We start from the raw sequence: 20,253 nt of genomic DNA on the forward strand, positions 1-20,253 counted from the left end.
TTTTCCAACCTTAATGTTTCTATGATTCTATGAGGTTTCTAAGCTGCTTATTGCTGGATGTTGGGAGGACATAGCAAGGGAAAAGGTATTACAGTATGCTAGCCCTGTTTTAAATGTTCTTTTTCTATGTATTTTGTGGTGGTCAGAAACAGGATGCTAGGCTAAATTAGTCTTTGATCTAGGCAGTATTGCAGTTCCTTCTTTCTTAAAACAAATGCCATGTAAATTTGATTATGGGGGCAAGGAATTATTAATAAGAGATGAAGACTGAGTCTTTCGCAAAGCCTATAGTTGAGTTATGGAGTAGTTTGCTGTAAGGTGATGTGGGTGCTGAAAGTGTATAAGTGTTCTGGGAGAGGATAGAAATAGAAGTTCTTATAAGAGAACTCTCACTTGAATGTCAATGAATGCACTGGGGCCAAAAAATTATTATTATTATTATTATTATTATTATTATTATTATTATTATTATTTTCAAAACAGAAAACAAAACTGGCTCAAGAAGTTCCTCGGCTGTGAATGGTTTGAGGCTGGGAGAGTACTTACATTCTTCCCTGTTCTTGCGTAAATCACAGCTAATCACTTAATATGAAAACCTTCATGCTTCTGTTGTAAATATTGTCGTTCCCTTTTCTTCAAGTATTTTTATAAAAATACAAGGAAGACACTCCTAAATAGCATTAAAGTTGTGTATTCAGACGTTACTAAGTGCCATTATTTAAGCAGCTACGTTAACTCTGTATTATAATTTCATTGTAATAGATTACTTTTTTCCACGCAAACCTTTTCAGTGTGTGACAGTGAAAGTTGTTAAATGTCTGCTGCCCATATAACTTGTCCTATATTGCTTATTTTACACATTCACTTCAAAATATTTTTTCTTAGAAATCTACTTTCTAGGGTACTTGAAACAATAAGAATCTCACATATTTTCTTTAGTATGTGAGAGGAGTATTTATTTCCATCTTATAAATCTAGAGACTGACAGGGTTTCAGTTCTAGAGTCTGAAGCAGTTTGTCCCTGGTTCTGTACTTTCTGTTCATTTCGAGTTAAAACAAGAACTTTACATTACCCAGCATCGTTACAGGCTGTGCTGACAACCATCGGTGTAGTACAGCCCGAACTACTGTGCTCGGTACCCAAGGGGACAGTGGGAGATAGGGTTTTTAGGAAGCACACCTGACAGCAAGCAGCATTGTAGGGGATGGTTGGCCAGGCTGTTCTGCAGATGTTTCAAAACAGTGTAGCTGTAGGTCTTTGTGCATGGGGATCTGCTCTGATATTAAACCTAGAAAGCACGCTCTCGCTTTCGAAGGTCTGTGCTTCCGTCTTAGCGCGTGTACTGCCAAATACATTGTTCTCCCAGCTATCCTGTGAAGGGTAATTATACTGCTGTCTTGGTTTGCTACATGAGCTACACAAACACGTCTGATTTTTTTTTTTAATGTGGGGAAACAAAATATTTTCGGAGTTGCTTTTGAATCCTCAGTTTAGATATTCTTCTCTTCATTTGCCCCTATCACTTCTCTTCCAGACAATAGCTTTTTGTTCTCTGTCTCAACGAGAAAATTCTCAGGGGAAAATATTTTAAAAAAATCTTGAAGTTCATTAGGGAATGAACTGTGTTATTACTGTATTAAGCCAACCACTTGAAAGACAGTTGTGAGGATAAAACTGATAAGACTTAGAGTAATGCACAGAAAAATTTTGGTGTAAAGAGGAATGCTATGGAGGGGTAGCCTTTATTTATATTTATGCATAGTTAAAGCATTCCAATATGCTTTGGTATTAATGCTTTCTTTTCTGTTGTCTTCTAAGTCCTCGTGTTTGTGTTTAGAGAGTGAACTAAAACTTCTGACAGCTTGATATGTAGTTTGGGATATAAATGTGTATTGCATAATCCAGCTGTGACAATGGCAATGATTTTGTGAACAGTCAGATATTGGATACTTACATTTATTGCTAAAGCAAAAGACATGCCATTTAAATTATTTAAAAAAAATTACTTTTTTTTTTTTTTTAAAGTAAAATGGCAGCATATTTGTGGAGTATGCGTATATAGCTGCATCGCTGCGTGTATATATATACTATAGCTGTAGACTTTTGAACACAAGTAGTGTGCAAGCATACACTCAGATTACAGCTGCACTATTTATATTTGTAGTGAACTGATAAGAAAAGGACATGTAGCTGTGATTTTTATTTCGGTATAATTTTAGTTACAGTATTTTTTTTTTTTTTCAGTGGCATAGAAACACTTTTCAATATAGTTGCTGCCAATAGGCATGGTATATCAATATCAATGGCCTGATATTTTTAACGTAAGAAGTAACTTCTGTTATGTCTTCTAAGGAAGCTCAATAATTGGTTGTTTCGCAGTTTCGTGGTTTGAGGAGTTAATTCTTAAGTTCCAGTGCCTAGAGGAGGGCTTAAGTCCTCCTAAAGTAAGAATAGCTTTTCTTCTGTGGCAATCAAAATGCTTTGTGTATGAATGTTAATGCAGTTACATGTAGCACTTAGGTGTTGTATTACTATCTGAACTAACAGCTTTGGAATAAAGCCAGCATGTGGCCAGGAAAGCAGCCAATAGCCTGGAAGAAAAATGTTTTAATTAGTATGTAATAAGTGCTTTAGAGAACTCTTGCAATCCTGGCAAGCTGCGCATTTTTAATTTTTCATATTACTTATTTGGGACAGTTACTGTAATTTATGTTTTAAAATGCGGAAGACAGCCACAACTTGTTGTACCATTCTCATACTGAGTGGAAGAAGTGTGAGAATGCCTGAAAGCTTATTATAGCAAAGAAAAATTGAAAATCACATAGATCTGTTGAGTATATTTTATGTCCATCAACTTCTTCACAGGATCAAGATATTGCAGCAAGACTAGCTTGCCTTAAGGAAATAAATGATTCACATGTGCTCTTCTGCTTATGATATCTTAGATTTTTTTTTTTTTTTTTTTTGGTGCTGAGCTTCTTCATAAAGGATGAAAACAAATTTTCTTGAAGTATGCATACATATGAAGTTTAACTTAGAGAGCCTTCTTTCTGTTAAATAATCAGGGTGTTTATACAAGGCATGCCAACAATATCTCTGTAAACTGTGTTTCTGTAGGGTCCAAGAACCTCATACAAACTTACAGTTGTACATTAGAGGGCTGCGGTTTCCTGCAGGTGGATAAGTGGTAAAGCGTGGACTCCTGCTTCTGGATTCAATTGCAGTGCTGTTGTGAAATGCATCAGTGCGTTGGGTTACATGGCAAGGGCTTGGGTGCAGGGGGCTGCAGGGGTGGCCTCTGTGAGCAGAGCCCAGCAGCTGCCCCATGTCAGATCAGAGCCAGCTCCAAAAGGGACCCGCTGTGGAGGTTGTACTGAGCCTGGCAGGGATGGAATTAACTTTTTCTACAGCCCCCCGGCTACCAAAACCTTGCTGTGTAAACCCAGCGCATTCAGATAAGGCCGTTGTCCTTCCTTTCTGCTGCACGCTATGTGGGAAATCTGTGGAACCATCCTTCTGTTTTAGGCCAGCCTGTCATTGCTGTAATAAGGAGGAAATCAAGTGATAAAGGCATGTTTCTTTCATTAGGAACATGAAAAGACAAAGTCAGCATGTTGCTAATTGAATGTCATTTGAGCTGAATGTTTTCACTGCAGGCTTTTATACTCTAATTTTATTAGTTCTGTAAGCCATTAAGAAGTACTATAAACTATTTGATTAAGCCAAGGAGAATGCTACATGAACCACACAGCCTGTGCTAACTGGGAAATAGGACTGCTGCACGCTCACATGGGGATCTGAAGTAACTTAGTCTGTGCCTTTATGCAGGCTACTTGAACTTTTTCAGTTGCCCACCTTCTTCAGCTCGCTTGTCGCAGTGGATGAGGCGCCTGTACCCACGCACGTGAGATTGGATGCTCACAGCCAGCAATCGCTGGTGGGCTTCTCTGGTGCCGCGGCTGCCCTTGTCCTCTCATAGGGAGGCAGAAAGGCTGGCAGAAAGGAGCTTCAGCCCTTCCTTGGACCTTCATACCACTGCCAATCTGATGGCAGTGGGCATTTCAGTGCCCACTTCTCAAGCTCCAGTTGCCTGTTCTCTTGGCCTTGCAGGTGGCAGAGGCAGCCATCCCCGTGAGTCACGCAGTGAGCTGGGGGCTGCCCAGGGTGGCAGAGCTGTCACGTTTGACGGGGGGGAGCGTGGATGTTCCTTCTACCTGCGTACGCTACTTCCTTTGGACAGCGGAACTGGAGGCTCTGTACAGCCCACTCTGAGCAAGATGAATAAAAAAGTGAGGAGTCTTGCAGATGATTTCTTCTTTAAGGAAGAAATCCTTCACTCAGAGCATGGTGAGGCACTGGCACGGGTTGCCCAGAGAAGCTGTGGATGCCCCATCCCTGGAGGTGTTCAAGGCCAGGCCGGACAAGGCCCTCAGCAACCTGCTCCAGTGGGAGGTGTCCCTGCCCATGGCAGGGGGTTGGAATTGGATGTTCTTTAAGGTCCCTTCCAGCCCAAACCATTCTGTGGTGATGAGATATTGCAGATGTTAAGTTGGGCATCTCAGAAGCTCTACAACTGGCTGGTCTCCAGACTGTGAGAGCAGTTGATCCCTCTGACTCCTGCTTATGAATTGTAGAACATCAGCAGCCATCTGTGCATTTGCTTGGGTCTTCTCTTGCCACATCCAAGGTGCTTTTGAGCCTTTTTTTTTTTTTTTTTTGACTGCAGAGGAAGAGGAAGGACAGACATTTCATAAATTTGTCCCTTACCTTTCAGCATCACTGGACTGTGAAAGGTGCAAGGCTGACCGGGCTTGGGTTAGTCAGGCCCAGGAAATGCAACAAATACCCATGAAAGTATCTTTCTCCTCTACAAAATGCTCCTTGAAACTCCATGATATTTATCACATGCTCAAAAACAAAACAAAAAAAAACCCCACCAACACACACACACATAAAAACAAACTATCCCAAACAGTTCATAGTTCATTGAGATCATTGTTTGCACTAAAATTAAGGTTTTATTTCATGTGCTCTCATTATTTGTCTCTAGCCATCTGTTCTTTTGTCTTTCATTTACATTGTAAACTCTTTTGAAGAAATGGTTCTTTGTTTGCTTGTTTGTTTTAGTCTGTGTTTTTTCAGTGCATAGCACAATGGGGTCTTCGTCAGTGCATATGCCTCATCAGCACTTCAGCAGCTTATAAATCTTGGTGTTGGTATATCTGCTTCCAAATAGTGTCCCTTAGGTCTCTTGGATACTTATTAATTTCAAGCAGTCTTATTTACCCTTATCAGTGAATCACAATTGTTTCTCTAACTGTCTTTAGCAAAGATACTCTAACCAAAATCCCCGTTACACGAATCTAAACCTATTCCAGAAAGAAGTTAAAGTACTTTTTTCCCAATGCATCTTGCATCAACAGCTTTTTTCACTATTTGTTTTTAACCTAAAAAGATGGGGAAATTTACCCACTTAGATATGCTTGTTATAAATCCTGTGTTAGAACAGCATAGTTTACCTTTATGGCCTGGGAGCACCATTGAGTGTAACATCACTAAAGTGTATTTAGAAGAATGATTGCATGATAGCTGGTAAATGATGCAGTTCTGCATGCCTATGTAAAGTGAAGCAGAAAGTTGATTTTTAATTTAAAATGAATCAAATACTCTTCCACCTACGTTACTTGAAGATATTGTAGCATGTGATTCGGTATGCTTGAAATTCAGCCCCAAAAGCGTGTTTTGTAACTTTAGTGTACTCACCTGAACTAAGTCTTAATGATCTCAAGACTCGTTTATAAACAAACAATTATAGTTTAAACAATACTTGTAGAGCTGGAGCTGGATCTAGATCCATGCAATTAAAGTTTGTTAAACTTTTCAGCAAACCTAGCTGTTTAAAGTCATTGAAGCATAGAATTAAATCAAGTGAAATGTATTAATATATTTCAGAATGAATGTGGAGTTATCTTTAATGGCCTAGTCATCATCTTGAATACTTGCTCAGTCACTGGTGGAATAATTGTGTTGAAAAAAAAAAGAAAAGCAATAATAATTTCTGTAGATAATTGTATTTCTTGAGCTGATGAAGTCTAAATCATTTGATCATGTAAATTGGTCAGGCTTTTAATTTTTACCATGTTAGGTAAATGTATTTTAAAAACTATATAAGTATACAGTTTTAGGTATCGTGATGTGTTTCTGAATTAAAACAAATAGTAGCTGAAAGCTTAAATTACTCAGTCTTCTAAAACACTGTCTTTTTCTATTCTGCAGCATGGGTGAGCTCTCTTTCTATGGGAATGGTCTTCTTCTGTTCTCCAATAGTCAGCATATTCACAGACCTGTTTGGTTGTCGAAAAGTTGCTGTTATTGGAGCTGCAGTAGGGTTTGTTGGACTCCTTTCAAGTTCTTTTGTAAGGTAAAAGAATTTATTTACATTCAAAGTATTTTTATCAGTTTTACAATGTAGAGGTTATGTTGGTCCTATCAGCAGAATATGAAGAAATAAGCAGTGCTACTTTATATTATCTGCTAGGTGAAGCTTAGAAACTTTGTTCTATCTGTTTCTGTTTTTCTAATTATATGACTTTTGTCAAAACTGTAAGTGGTGCTTTTAACTTCAAAAATTATTTTAAACATATAATCTAACCTCATAACAGCACACCCTATTTAACAGGAGCTACTATGTATGAATGTATCAACAGCAAGACTATGCAGTAACCTCCAGGGAGGTGTTAATGTTTCAGTCAAAACAATGTTTTCTTCTATTCTTCCTGTTCCAGTTGCCTAACCCTAAGATAGTGACAAACTTGATATAATGATATATGCTTAGAGTTTACTGTCTTTAAGGAAATCTCAGTTCTTTCTTGTGTGACTGAAAATACTTAAACAGTAGATGGGTGTTTTTCTTCCCTCCAGATTACACTTTATTTTCTGTAACTTTTGCAGAATAAATCCTAAGAAGTTCGAGTGACTGATTTGTTGGACATGCACAGTAGAAGATGAGGAAACAGGAAACTTACTTTAGTCATCAGCAGAAACTGGTTAGTGAAGATAGGAAAGTAGCAAAATAAGCTATAGTTACATCTAGTTCTCAGTCTGCCTTTTCCACCCTTAGCAGAGAACAGAGACTCTGCTAAGTGCATACAAGCCTTAAACGAAAAGCAAAATTCTGAAAAGTTTTCTACATAGAAGAAAACATACCTATAGCAACAGACTTGTGAAAATGTGTTTTCTGTGCCTGTGTTCTGAACCAGACAGACGTGAGCTGTCTGTTACCTGAATGGGTGGATATTGGTGCTGCATGGCACGATGCCTGAGCTAATGCATCTACTTTGGGTTATGTCCTCTAATGTGAAAACATACCCACAAGTTTACTGAAAGAGAAGACAAGTGGTCCTGGTTTAGGTGCTGAGATTTGTGTTTTTATTTATTCTGGGAATAAATAATATTTATGGGAAAAGGAAAACTACTACTTGCTACTTGAGCAAGTCTCTCTCTCTTTTTTTTTTTTTAGTTAATCCAAATGCAAATATGTTTTATTTAAAGCAAACAAACAAAACAGAGCACCTACTCCCTGATATGTTTTAAGAGGCTTGTCACCACATTTGAGGTGAAAACTAAAGAATATGTATTGGAAAAGTCTTTTCTCCCTGTTTAACACAGTATTGTGGTAACTGATAAATACTAACAGAGCCTGATTACTGTAAATTAAAAGGGAAGATGTTTCCTGCCTTTGAAGAAAAGGTTATTATCTTTATACATTTCCCTGATATCCACTGGAACAACATCACAGAAGCTGCATGCAAAAGGAAGTTATTTTGTACCGTTTTTAAAAAAAATACTTTAGCTTGTTTGGATTTTGTTTTAGAATTTGAGGAGCACTTGTGCTTTGGATAAGAGATGAGTTCTTATTATAGTACATTACAAGTTAATGTGCATTCTTAGTGTTTTATTATGTTACTTACACTATAAAATGATTTATGCTGATGTTATCAGTTAATTGAGGATGTATAGTTCAGATATAGAAGTGTTCTAGAAGTGATGAAATTTCATATAGCAGGCAAATTTAAATATGATTTACTGCTTTTGTTACATACATACTTGATACAAATTGTATCTCTTAGGAAGCTGAGATGTAAGAGCATTTGCAGTGCAGGGAAAATATTTTTTGATGTATGTCATACTGCAAACTGTTTGAATCCACAGAAAGGAAGCAAAAGTTATTTGTCCTTACTATATTATGTTCCTCCTCTCATTTTATATCTTCTGATTTTATTTTTCTTGGATGTTTTCCATTGCTTAAGGTAATCAGTCTTTCCCTCTTACATTGTTTCTTTTGGCTACCTCATATATAATGTTTTATAAATTGATAGTTTAATTTAGAAAGCAACAATGTTACACATGTAGTCCTCTTCACAATTACACACAACACCATAGTTGATGGTGTGAGACCTGTTAATCAAATACTGTTTTCTAAGAATTTCTGTAATTGCATGGGAAGCTTGCAGAACATACTGGGGTATGCAGAGATGCTGGCAGGTAACATTCTGTGGTGAAACATGCCAGATAAAGCATTCATACTATTAATAAATAAATAAACTGGTTAATATATTGGTGAACAGTTTAACTGGTTTTCTGCAACTGCTTTAAAAGCAGGTGTTAGCAGATAAAAAAGAACCTATAGTTCATTTATAAACGTAATATAAAAAAAAAAAAAGTAAAAATATCACATTTCACTTCAGAAAGTTGGTATAATATTTCTCACACGTTGGTGCCCCTTCATCAAAATGTAAAAATGTTTTCTTTTAATTATCGATAGTAGAGTACTAATTTAATACTAACACTGTTACTTCATACTGTTAAGATTTCTTACACAACGAGCTTTTTATGTCTGTCTGTGATATAATGCAATGGCCTTAATTAATTTCAGTTATGTTGTATAGTAGATGATGGTGGAGAAACTTGTGATGGGGATCCTCCTTAACAAGAGCTGAAATATTTCGTTATTAATTTTTTTTCTTTCTTGGCCTATCCAGTATTTGAATCAAAACAAAGAATTTAGAATATATAATAAAGAAGGGAATATTTGTCTTAAACTCTAATAACTAAAAATTCTGTCATTTCCTAATAATGGTTTATATTACCAAAACTTGAAAAAAAAAATATTACTAATAATGCTTACTGCTTTTGCTGTTTTATTTTCCTAATAAGCTATGTAAATGTTTAATTCTTCTGGGCTCATGAGGAGGACCAAATATTATGTTTAAACTGCTAGAACAGGGAAGCAATGTGTAAGTCAAAGCAATATCATTTTATTTAAACAAACAAAACAAACACTAAAAACTAAAAATAATAATTAAAAAAAAACTGAAATGCTTAAAGTTGTATTTGGCTAACTCATCTTGACAATGATTTTAAAAATTTTATTCAGACTACTTGGTATAATTCTACTGAAATATAATATTGATTTCTTGTGTTCAATGAAGTTCTAGGAAATGTTTATTAGAAAAAAAAGTTGGTTAATTAAGTCTACACAGTGTAATTCAACCACAAGTACATATAAACTCTTAACTCACTCCTGAAAATATGTCAGTTCATTAGAAAAACTCTTGTATGTGGTAGTTGAATGTGAGCATAAGTTCTTAACAAAACATTAATTTTTTTTCTTTTCTTTTGATATAGCACCATTGAACCTCTGTATTTCACCTATGGAGTCTTATTTGCCTGTGGTTGCTCATTTGCGTACCAGCCATCTTTGGTCATTCTTGGGCACTATTTCAAGAAACGCCTTGGACTAGTGAATGGCATCGTCACTGCTGGCAGCAGCTTGTTCACTGTGTCACTGCCCTTCCTCTTGAGAGTTTTGATTGATTCTGTTGGCCTGTTCAACACCTTACGGGTCCTGTGCATTCTTATGTTTATTCTGTTTCTGGCTGGCTTTACGTACAAACCCCTCATTTCCAATGCCAAAGACAAGGAGGGAGCAAAGAAGGGCAAGTTCAGATTTCCTCCTGAGAAAAAGATTTTCAATTTCTCCGTTTTCAAAGTTATGAGTTACCGAATCTGGGCTTTTGGGATTCCAGCTGCACTTTTTGGATACTTTGTGCCTTATGTCCACTTGGTAAGTGCAGATCTTTTCCTACATATGATGTATTTAAAAGTACTGTAATTTCCCTTTGTGCTGTGGACTAAGATCAGTGATAGGAATCAACGTTTAAGTTAAAGATGTCTTGGGGAGAAACTTGAAATTAATTCTGATGATGTCTGTGATTAAAGGAGATTCCAGGGCTCTAACCAAAACTAGTAGACAAAACCAGTTAAAATTTTAGCTCCTTGTTCTCAACTTTAGGTTCTATAGAAAGAAAGATGTAAAATACTTTAACCATGAAAAGAGACATTTGAAAAGTATTCTGTGCTATTCTGAAGATAACAGTGATAAGGAGGATTGCTTGTTATTTTTGCCACTAAGCTGCAAACATTGCCAATGGTACTTGTGCATTTTAGAGGTATAATGGGAGGAAGGAGTAAATAACAGGAAAAGGGAAAAATATCTGATTTCTAATTTTTGTTCCTTTAAATTATGATATGTTTGTTAAAAATTGCATTTTAGGCTATATTTTATCAGCTATTTTCCTTTTTTTGTTAAAAGCAAAGATTAGGATTTATCTGTCTCTCAGACTTTAGTTTTGTGGTTTATCACTATAGCACATATTTCTGGCCCTGTTATCTTGGGGCGTCTAGCTGCCATTTCAACAGTTTTTTATCACTGTTTACAATAACTGCTACAGCTTTAGATTCTGATGGTGGGGAATCTGTCAATCAACCATTTCTTACTCATGTACTGAACTTTTTTGTGTGTACACTTTTAAGACATTTAGATGCAACTGGAAGATGCATTACATGAAGTGTAGTTAATGATGAATTTATACAGTGGTGAATTATGTTTGAACCCTGGTGGTGCTGTCTAAACTGAAGTGTTGTGAACCAAAAAGCTTAAAGGGGAAAGAAAACAAACCACCAAACCTGCAATGGGCTGTGCTATTTACACCATCACTCATCCTCCCATTCAAGAGTATTTGATAAAGGGCATGATCTAGTAGAATTACTACACACTATGAAAACAGTGATATCACATTAATATTATTATTCATCCATGACATTACAAGATTCGTGATAATAAATGTCTTGAATTCTGTCAAAATTTTCTGACTCTTTATAAGCTCTTCAGTTTGTGTATAATATAGCAGGTGGCATTACTGCGTTCTGGTAATACATTGGCTAGGTTACTGACTCTGGATCATGCATACTAACATAAGAAAAAAAATACCTAGGGATGTGCAGTGGTTTGTTTTTGAGCAGTTATAAACTGATTTTTATTCATGGCTGGTTCTTGTTACTTAATTTTTAATGATATGTAGATCTTATTCTGTAAAACAGTGAATAGTCCTTTGAAATAGTCTAATTCAATGATGAGGCTATTGTGACATCTTTTTTCACTATGACAAATTTCTTTACTGAAAAGGTTGTGAGGCATTAGAACAGGCTGCCTAAGGAAGTAGTTGAGTCACCATCCCTGGAGGTATTCAAAAGACATGTAGATGTGGCGCTTAGGGACATGATTTAGTGGTAGACTTGGCAGTGCTATGTTGGATTTGATGACCTTAGAGGTCTTTTCCAACCTAAATGGTTCTATGACTTTACGATTTTATGCTGTTAGATTCTGTACAGATGTTCTGAAATAAAACTGTTCAGAGGAATAAAAGGGAAGTGTTGTAGAGCAAGCATTACAGAATCACAGAACGGTTAGTTTGGAAGGGCCCTCTGGAGGCCACCTGCTCCAACCCCTGCTCAGGCAGGGACACCCAGAGCTGCTTGCCCAGGACCATCTCCAGGTGGCTTTTGAGGATCTCCAGGGAGGGAGGCTCCACAGCCTCTCTGGGCAACCTGTGCCTCTGCTCTGTAAAACACACAGTAACAAAGTGCTTCCTGGTGCTCAGATGGAACCACTTCTGTTCCAGTTTATGTCCATTACTTTGTGTCCTGCCAATGGGCACCACTGAAAAGAGCCTGGCTCTGTCTTCTTTGCACCCTCCCTTCAGGTATTTATACACATTGATGAGATCCCCCTGAGCCTCCTCTTCTCCAGGCTTGAAGAGTCCCAGCTCCCTCAGCCTCTCCTCCTCAAAGGAGAGGTGCTCCAGTGCCTTGATCATCTTTGCAGCCTCCATTGGACTCTTTTCTGTATGTACAGGACTTTCTTGCACTGGGGGGCCCAGAACTGGGCACAGTGCTCCGCGTGTGTCCTCAGCAATGCTGAGTTAGAGGGGAAGGATCACCTCTCTTGCCCTGCTGGCAGGACTTTGCCTAATGCAGCCAAGAATACTGTTAGCTATTAGATACAGCTATTAATGTTTCCAGAGAATTGAAGAACAAGACTATTCAAGCAGAACCTCTAAAATACAAGTATTGATATTTTTTTTCCCCTCCATATCAGATTGGCACAAATTTTGGTTGCAAAATACAGCTCCAGTACATGAAAAGGCTGCAAAAAAGATGGCAAAGGGTCTGGAGGGCAAGACATATGAGGAGCAGCTGAGGTGCCTTGGTTTGTTCAGCCCGGAGCAGAGCAGGCTGAGGGGAGGCCTCATGGCGGCCTGCAGCTCCCTCACGAGGGGAGCGGAGGGGCAGGCGCTGAGCTCTGCTCTCTGGGGACAGCGACAGGACCCGAGGGAACGGCATGGAGCTGGGACAGGGGAGGGTCAGGCTGGGGGTTAGGGAAAGGTTCTGCACCCAGAGGGTGGTCGGGCACTGGGACAGGCTCCCCAGGGCAGTTTGGACAATGCTTTCAGACACATGGGATGATTTTTGGGTGGTCTTGTGTGGAGCCAGGAGTTGAACTGGATGATGCTTGTGGGTCCCTTCCAACTCAGGATATTTTGTGATTCTAAAAAAATTTGATGGAGGCTGTTTGTAATACAGTGGTTGATAACCTACTTTTAAATAGTTCTAGTGTTTATAATGTATTATTTTAAAGACTACCTCCAAATTATAGTAAAAGATTTAAATGCCTTTTAATGCCTTTTTTTTGGATTCAGAGGAATAATGAAGCCTAACTTTCTAACCAAGTCTTTGGTAGTCAGTTCGGTTTCTATGTTATATTTGAGAGGGGAAGCTCTACCAACTTTTAGGAACTCCTCACTTACAAGTCTTACTACTGAAAAAAAACAAACTCTGAAACCCACACGTTTTGTTTTAAGTTTTCTGTTAAATACCCAATTTTACAGTATAATTGCTCTGCTACTCCTTTAAACCAGAGGAAAATCTTCTTAAATAATGCATACTAAGCTCCCACTGTTTTTAAATACAATCCTTCTAAACAAGAAGCAGCTTAGCTTTCATTCTTGTCTTTACACATATCATTCATATAAATGGTAACTAGCATAATAATTTCAAAAAGAAGGTATTTTTTATAACTGGAAACTTGAAAGATGAATTTATTTTTATGAAAACATGAATAAGTAAAGAACTATAATACTATTTGCTGGTGGGCAATGATGTGTAGAATCATCTAGGTTTGTTGGACTTGGTGATCTTGAAGGTCTTTTCCATCTACCTGACCTACCAGGTCCCATTGTATGCATGGTGGACTCCCTAAAACTTTAGAAGGTCTCTGTGGATCTGGAAGTCTGAATGTGCAAGTGTTGGAGAACGCCTCTATGAAGGAACAGAATGAAGTCTGCCCTTCAACACAAATACTTAAACTCCAGTAGATAACTCTGGATTTTATTTTAATTTTTTTGAACCTAGTTTTGTCTGCTTTTGATAAAAAAAGAATAAAAAAAATGTACTTCTAAAGGCTCCAGATAAATTGAAGGCTATAAGGAAAAGAAAAATGACTTGCTTGTGCATCTTCCAAACAAGAATTACTTTCCTTTGCTTTAGAAAATGGAAGCTACTACTGTCCCATGGCTTACTGTGTTTTTAAAATTGTATGCAAAACTGGAAAAGGGATTTGATGCTTTGGACAACTGACAGCTTTCATTATGCTATAACTCTTGAAATTTTTCTGCTGTTGGGGATGGTTAGCAATAGCCAGGCTGCTAGACTACTGGTTGCAACTGCCCAATGAAAAGAAATCTACATACGATGCTCCAGGAAAGATTTAGAGATGGAGCTGTAAATTATTCTCCTAAAAGTAACAATAGGGTTTCTTCTGCTGCTGAGAAGGCCTGCCTTGGGCCTGTCCGACTTGAAAACTATGCCCAGCCATCTTCTCTACCTGTGTACTACCTTATATCAGGATTTCAGCTTTGTTTTCAAACACCACCCGTCTTCTTAAGCTGGTTTCCCTGTGTCAGGTAGTTCTCCCAGACTTCCACTAAATCAGCCTGACTGTAACACCTGGCCTGTTTCTTCCTCCCTCCTACCCCAACACCCTCAGCCCTGATTCCTGTATTTACCAAGTCCCATTCTTCCTACCTGGAGCTTCTGTCAGCATGTGGGTGCTCCTGGCCACATGGTGAAGCGGGCACAGGCTCCACATGCCCACCAGTTGTGTGCCACCAGTTGAGCCCAGGGGAGCTGAAGATTGCATGCGTGGTGTGCTGCAGACACAGCACATCATCTGCTGCCTGCTGGCTTGGCACAGCAGCTGGTCAGTAAAATAATCTCTGGCTCTGTCTGCTTCTGAAGCCAGAACGGATTTCTGTTTCTTTCATGTTTCCTGAAGCATATTGGGAAGAAGGAGGTAAGAAAGATATATAAGTTTATTTTGGGTTTTGGAATAACAGAATTAGCCAGGCCTTCACAATTTTATCCAGCCTCGCCATGTTTGCTAGATTGAGCAAAAGTCTGTTAAAACAAGATATAAGAACCTCCCATGAACTAGGCTGTAACCAAAATTAAACAAATGAGCAAGTTATATGGTGTGCTAGCTGGCATGAGTTACCAGTGCCTGACTTGTAGCCGTCTGCTAAATTTGAAATAGACATCATATTCCTTTTGGCTTTTCCAGGGGAGAAACAGAAAAGGAGAACTTTTATTTAACCCAGCTTGCTTCAGGTCAAATTCTCTTAGTGGGTGTTCCATTCCATACAGTTTTGGTGAACTGGGCTAGGAGAATTAGTATACATAGGTTTTGACTCAGTTTTATTATATACTTTTATCAGTGATTCAGGTTGTTGAATAGAAAGTTGATAGTTCATGGGATTACTAAATCAAAAGGCTGCTACTCCTCTCAATTTTAAGTATCTTCTTATCATACATTGTTAATTCTTAAGAGCTTGTTAGTTCAACTCTGTCTAAAATGTGACATAGCATGCTAGGCAGTTTAAAAAGGATGCCCTTGCTTTTTTGTGCTTTATTTAGCAGGGTGAAAATAAATACTGCTTAAAATGGGTGTTGTCACTGCATAGTCTTTTCTAAGCTAGGTTCAGTTTGAGTTTAGGACTGTCAGTAATGACACATTTCACAAAATGTGGCCCAGTACTGTGTTGTTTTTTGATAGCAATAGTCAGCCAATGTGAGCAATACTAATAGGACTGGAGAACATCATCTTAACACTTTGTGTGCAATGTTTCAGTCCCATAGTAATTTGTCCTGGGATGTTCACAATACCTCCATCAATTCAGTTTAAAATAAAGATGTGGTTTGGTGTAGCAGTTGCTTTTGCTAATGATAGGTCATGTTATTTTTTTAGTGCTTGACACCTTCAACCCTGTATTTCAAATGTAGGATGAAAAACTTAATTGAATAATTAAAATAGTGTAAATATATTTTTTTTTCTAAGACAAAACAACATCAACAAACAAACCTGAAAACAACCAAACAAAAAAATGGATGGAAGGCAATATAATAAAAATGCATATTGATTGAGATTGTTTCTAAATCTGAACCTTTTATTGATAAAGAAAATAGGTACTCCTCAGGCATGGCCAGATTTATTTGAAAATTAAGCTTATCTTAGTTTAAATAAGATTATACTTGGATACAAAGCTATATCTTGTAATGTCTATAATTGATATGCAATGTGAAAGTTAGCATAACACTGAAACATTGACTGTACTCTATTCCTGAGTTTCATAGCTCAGGAAACAGAGCTCAGTATTTCTTACCCTGCTTTGCTTCCTATTTCTTATTTTGCTGTGTAAATCTGACTTTTTCTTCTGATGTTTATCCACATTCATGTTCCGTAAGTGCATACTTGCGTACGTAGAGATTTTTGGTTAGCAGCAGCTATGTGGAATGCATGTGTTCTGTGTCTATGTGCTTCATATTTAAGGTCTAAAATGTGGTGTGTTCCTGGCTGTTTTTTCCAACAAATTCCTTGGAAAAATCTTTCTTGGGATCCAGATTTAAATACTGGATTTATGACCTTCCATACATAGATACTACAGATTCAGTGTTTCGTTGCTTTTATGAATCTGCACGTATCAGGAATAGGGTCAGCTGGACCTTCAAAGAGCAGGAAAGTGGGAGTGCAGCCACAGCTCCTGGAATAAGCAGGTGGATATTGCCTCTGGTTCTAGAAGCTGCCACTGAGAAACAAAGCATCTCCTTGAACTTTGCTCTAAGATTTTCATCAGCTGTACTGGAAGAGAAAATGCCTCACAAATTAAGAATTAAAGAGGCTTCAAAGCAGCTGGCCAGATGAAAAGTGTTCTCAGGAAGATACAGCAGCCCCAGCACTGACGTTAGGTACAGACTTGGGTTCTGCTGGCATCTTACGCTGTTTCAAAATGTCTTTCGCTGCCTCTGCTGGTAAACTGCTGTTCAGATTCTTGGGGAAACTGCAATAATGTGGTGAAGGATTAGCATCTTGGCTGCCAGCAGTGGGCACCGGTTTGTGCAGCTGCGATCACTGTAGAAAGAGAGACCCTGGTTCTCACTGTGAAATAAAAATATACCATAGTATATATGTCCTCTGTATTGCTGTGCTTTTCCGTATGTAAACCAGGAATACTGTGCTTGGAAAAGTTGAGAGATTCGATGCGTACGCTGCATGAAGGTGGTTAGTTCAGCCGCCTTCTCTTTTTATAGACCTTAGGAACAGCTGGGAAGAAGAGCCTGTTATGTTATGCATTCCTGCCAGGCCAGTCATCCCCTGCTCTGCTCAGCCACAGGCAGCTGTGACAGGGATTAAGTGACTGACCGTGTTATCCTTCGGAGGCCCTTGGCCCGGTTTGAGTCAGCATTGCCCACCCAGCGTGCCTAGTCATCTTGGCTTCTCTTTCATCTGGGTGCTCAGGGCGTTACTTCCCGTGGTGTTTCAGCTGTCCTTCCGATATCTTCTACAATAGGAAATCTCCTGGAAAAGAGGAACTCGCTCACTTTCCTCTCAAAATGTTTGGAGAAACTGGTTCATCTGTGAACTGACGTGTAATTAACAGAATGGTTCTTACGTCTCGACTTCCAAGATTCCACGCTCCCATTGCACTACCCGGTGTGTTCCTTAAATTGTGCTAGGTCAAAACCATTGACCGTACAGAGTCCTTGTCATTTGAATTATTGACAGCTTTGAGGATTATAACCCAGGTCTTCAAGGTAGCTGACTAATTAAGAGATCTTCTCTACAGAAAATACTTAGTGGTGAAATATTTAGGGGCCTGATGGAGGAGCTCAGTAGGATTTTTTACCCTTGGAAGTCAAACCTTTTCCCTCTGCATAGTGAAGGTTAATGAATGGTGGTCTCTTTGGTCTCCATGTTTGCAAGGGTGTACTTCTCAGTAAGTTCTAGACTGTGTTCAGTCTTGTAGATCGAAACCCAACAGTAACAGTGTGCGTTTTGCCACATGCCAGGCTGTATCTCTGGTGCAGGTGGGTCACTGAAAGTTGGACTGTTCAACAGGCAGGTATTTTTTATTGGTAAGTTTCTGCCGCCTTAAAGTTCTGGAAGAGTTTAGTGAGTCTCTGTGAGGGACTTCCTGCTGACATGCAGGGCAGAAGTGCTGGTGAGCAGTTCACTGGGGGAAGAAGCTCACTGGTTTTAGTGACAGATACGGTGCCCACAAAACGTGAACTGTTTTGGGAATTTAAGAATCCATTCTTTTACATAAGCTCTGGCCTTAAAGATTATTATGGGCGATACTGCAGTTGTATTTTCTATGATCAGAGAGAAAGGTCATAGTCCTTCCCCTGTGTAGGGAATTCACTGCTTTAAAGCAATTTATTTGCTTCAGTTATATCTCATCAGAACAGATGACTGGCACCTAAACTCAAAATGTTTTTTTTTTTTTTTTTTTTTTTTCCCTGTCATAGTAAAACAACAACAAATGAAATGATTTAGGCAGTCTGCTTCTCAGGAGGAAGCTAATCTGAGTGCAAAATCTTCACCATCCTAATAAGAGTCTTTTTTTTTTTTTTTGTTCTGGAGAAGGGCATGGGGATGGTTGGAGTCTCTGTAAAGTACTTTATTAGTCATAAGAACTTGTTTGTGCATACAAACAAACTCATTCACCTTCCAGGCTTCATCACAAAATCAGACAGCTCCAGTAGACTTGGTTATGTGCTCTTTGTGGCTTAGGCTGTCTCCAGATCTTCTCTGTTTGTTACTTTGAAGTTGCTGGATCTAGCTGCTACACCCACGTATGTAGTTTGTCTACAAAAAGATAGTGCTGTTTTCTGGTCTATACTTTCCATCTTTTGCTACAACACCCATTTTGTTCCGTCTCTTTAGTAAAGAAAAGTCTTTTTTTTTTTTTAACTGTAGAAAGAACATAGTGAACAGGGGAACTTGCTGATATGGATCATAGATGATGCAGATTTTTGTTGCTAAGCAGATTTGATTTTTTTCTTCTTTTTTTTCCTCCCTGAGGGCAAGATCCTTGCTTTCCTGTGATTCAACTTTTTTTCTTCTTCTCCTCCCCCCCCCCCCAAATTGGACTGCCTTCTTAAATTGAACCAACATGATTTGTCCTTCAGCCTTGTTCTTTACCAGCCGGCTATTTTGACTTCTTGTCTCTACCTCTTTCTCAGCTGTGTAGCAGTGATTTGCCTTGTTCGTGCTAGTAGGAGATCTGTTTCTGCTGTGTGAATTCAATCTAGTCCTCATGCATGCTTGAACCTTTGCCTCGTGGAACACTTGCCAGTACAAACCATCTTCCTGTGCAAGCAACTCACAAATAAAAAACCAGGCTCTCATGAGATCCTCTGTACTCAGTTTTCCTAGGAACTTAAAGTTCTTGCTATGTATTTTGAAAACTGTATTCACATGTGTATATTCAGTTTGTGAAAGGACTTATTTATTTGGGACTATACAGTCTCTCTATTTTGCCCATTCAGAAAGACAGCTATTTTCCACCTATAAACTGCACCTTCCCCTGGCAAAAGCTTTAGTTCCTTAAAAAGAATTATACTGGAAAATGCAAACTGTATAGTGACCACCAGCATTCTCCAGGTAGATCTGAGCTGCTCTATCTGCACAAGCTAGGGGGTGGCCAGGCTAAATCTCACTGCAGTAGTTGATGCACTGCTCACAGGACCCAAGTCATTGTTCACAATGACACTTAAAAATATTTTGGTAACTCTTCAATGCCACCCTGCTGATACTGTGTTCCTTAAATGTTGTCAGGTGTGACATCTCTAGATTTGAGTCCTCATTTGAGAAACCAGTGTTTCAGTTACTGTCCTCACAAGAGTGGTCATCTGTGCCTAGGTGGTGGCAGTTCTGCTGTGTGTGTTCTCTGCAGTGGAACATGAATCTGCTTGAGGAGTCATAGTAGACAGTTGTTATATACCTTGCAGTAACTGAAGCTCTTCAGGTTGTGCATTTTGTGTGCACAGTCCTAGTCCTGCACCTCTCTTCCCTCCCTTGAAGTCCTGTGCCCTGGATTCCCTAGTGGAGACAAATGGCAACACGGCTATAGATGCTGTCCTGTATGTCTGAGTGCAAAGAATGATGAAAAGTACAATGTATGATATATGGACTCTAGTAACCAAAAAGCTCTCAACTTAAACATTTAAAATACATGCACATCCGCAGTAAAGTATGTACACATAGCACATCCTGAAGAAATTCGGTTCTTGTAAGGTAAGTTTTGTCTCTGTTTTGTGAACCACTTGTATTATGTCACAAGTTTGCTACTAAAAAAAAGTGTAAAAAGTGTTTAATATCTGATTGGTATATCTGGATTTTTTTTAACTCCAAAAATGGAAAAAAAAATCACCCTCCATCACCATGTTCACTTGCTTTCATTGGTTGCTGTTCAAGAAACCCATTCATTTTTTCAGATCTTCTCCATCATTCATTC

The 20,253-nt window shown here is 38.5% G+C and overlaps 1 protein-coding gene across 1 annotated transcript in view; it reads left to right on the forward strand.

Moving 5' to 3' along the window:
- The window catches only part of SLC16A10 (solute carrier family 16 member 10), a 70,046-nt gene that overhangs the window by 31,641 nt on the left and 18,152 nt on the right, over positions 1-20,253 (forward strand). The window contains exons 2-3 of the mRNA XM_040553860.1: positions 6,278-6,422; positions 9,689-10,127. Coding sequence (XP_040409794.1) covers positions 6,278-6,422; positions 9,689-10,127 — 584 coding nt within the window. The remainder of the gene's footprint in view (positions 1-6,277; positions 6,423-9,688; positions 10,128-20,253) is intronic.

Source organism: Cygnus olor, chromosome 3 (genome assembly GCF_009769625.2).
Source record: "Cygnus olor isolate bCygOlo1 chromosome 3, bCygOlo1.pri.v2, whole genome shotgun sequence".
Classification (NCBI taxonomy): Eukaryota; Metazoa; Chordata; class Aves; order Anseriformes; family Anatidae; genus Cygnus; species Cygnus olor.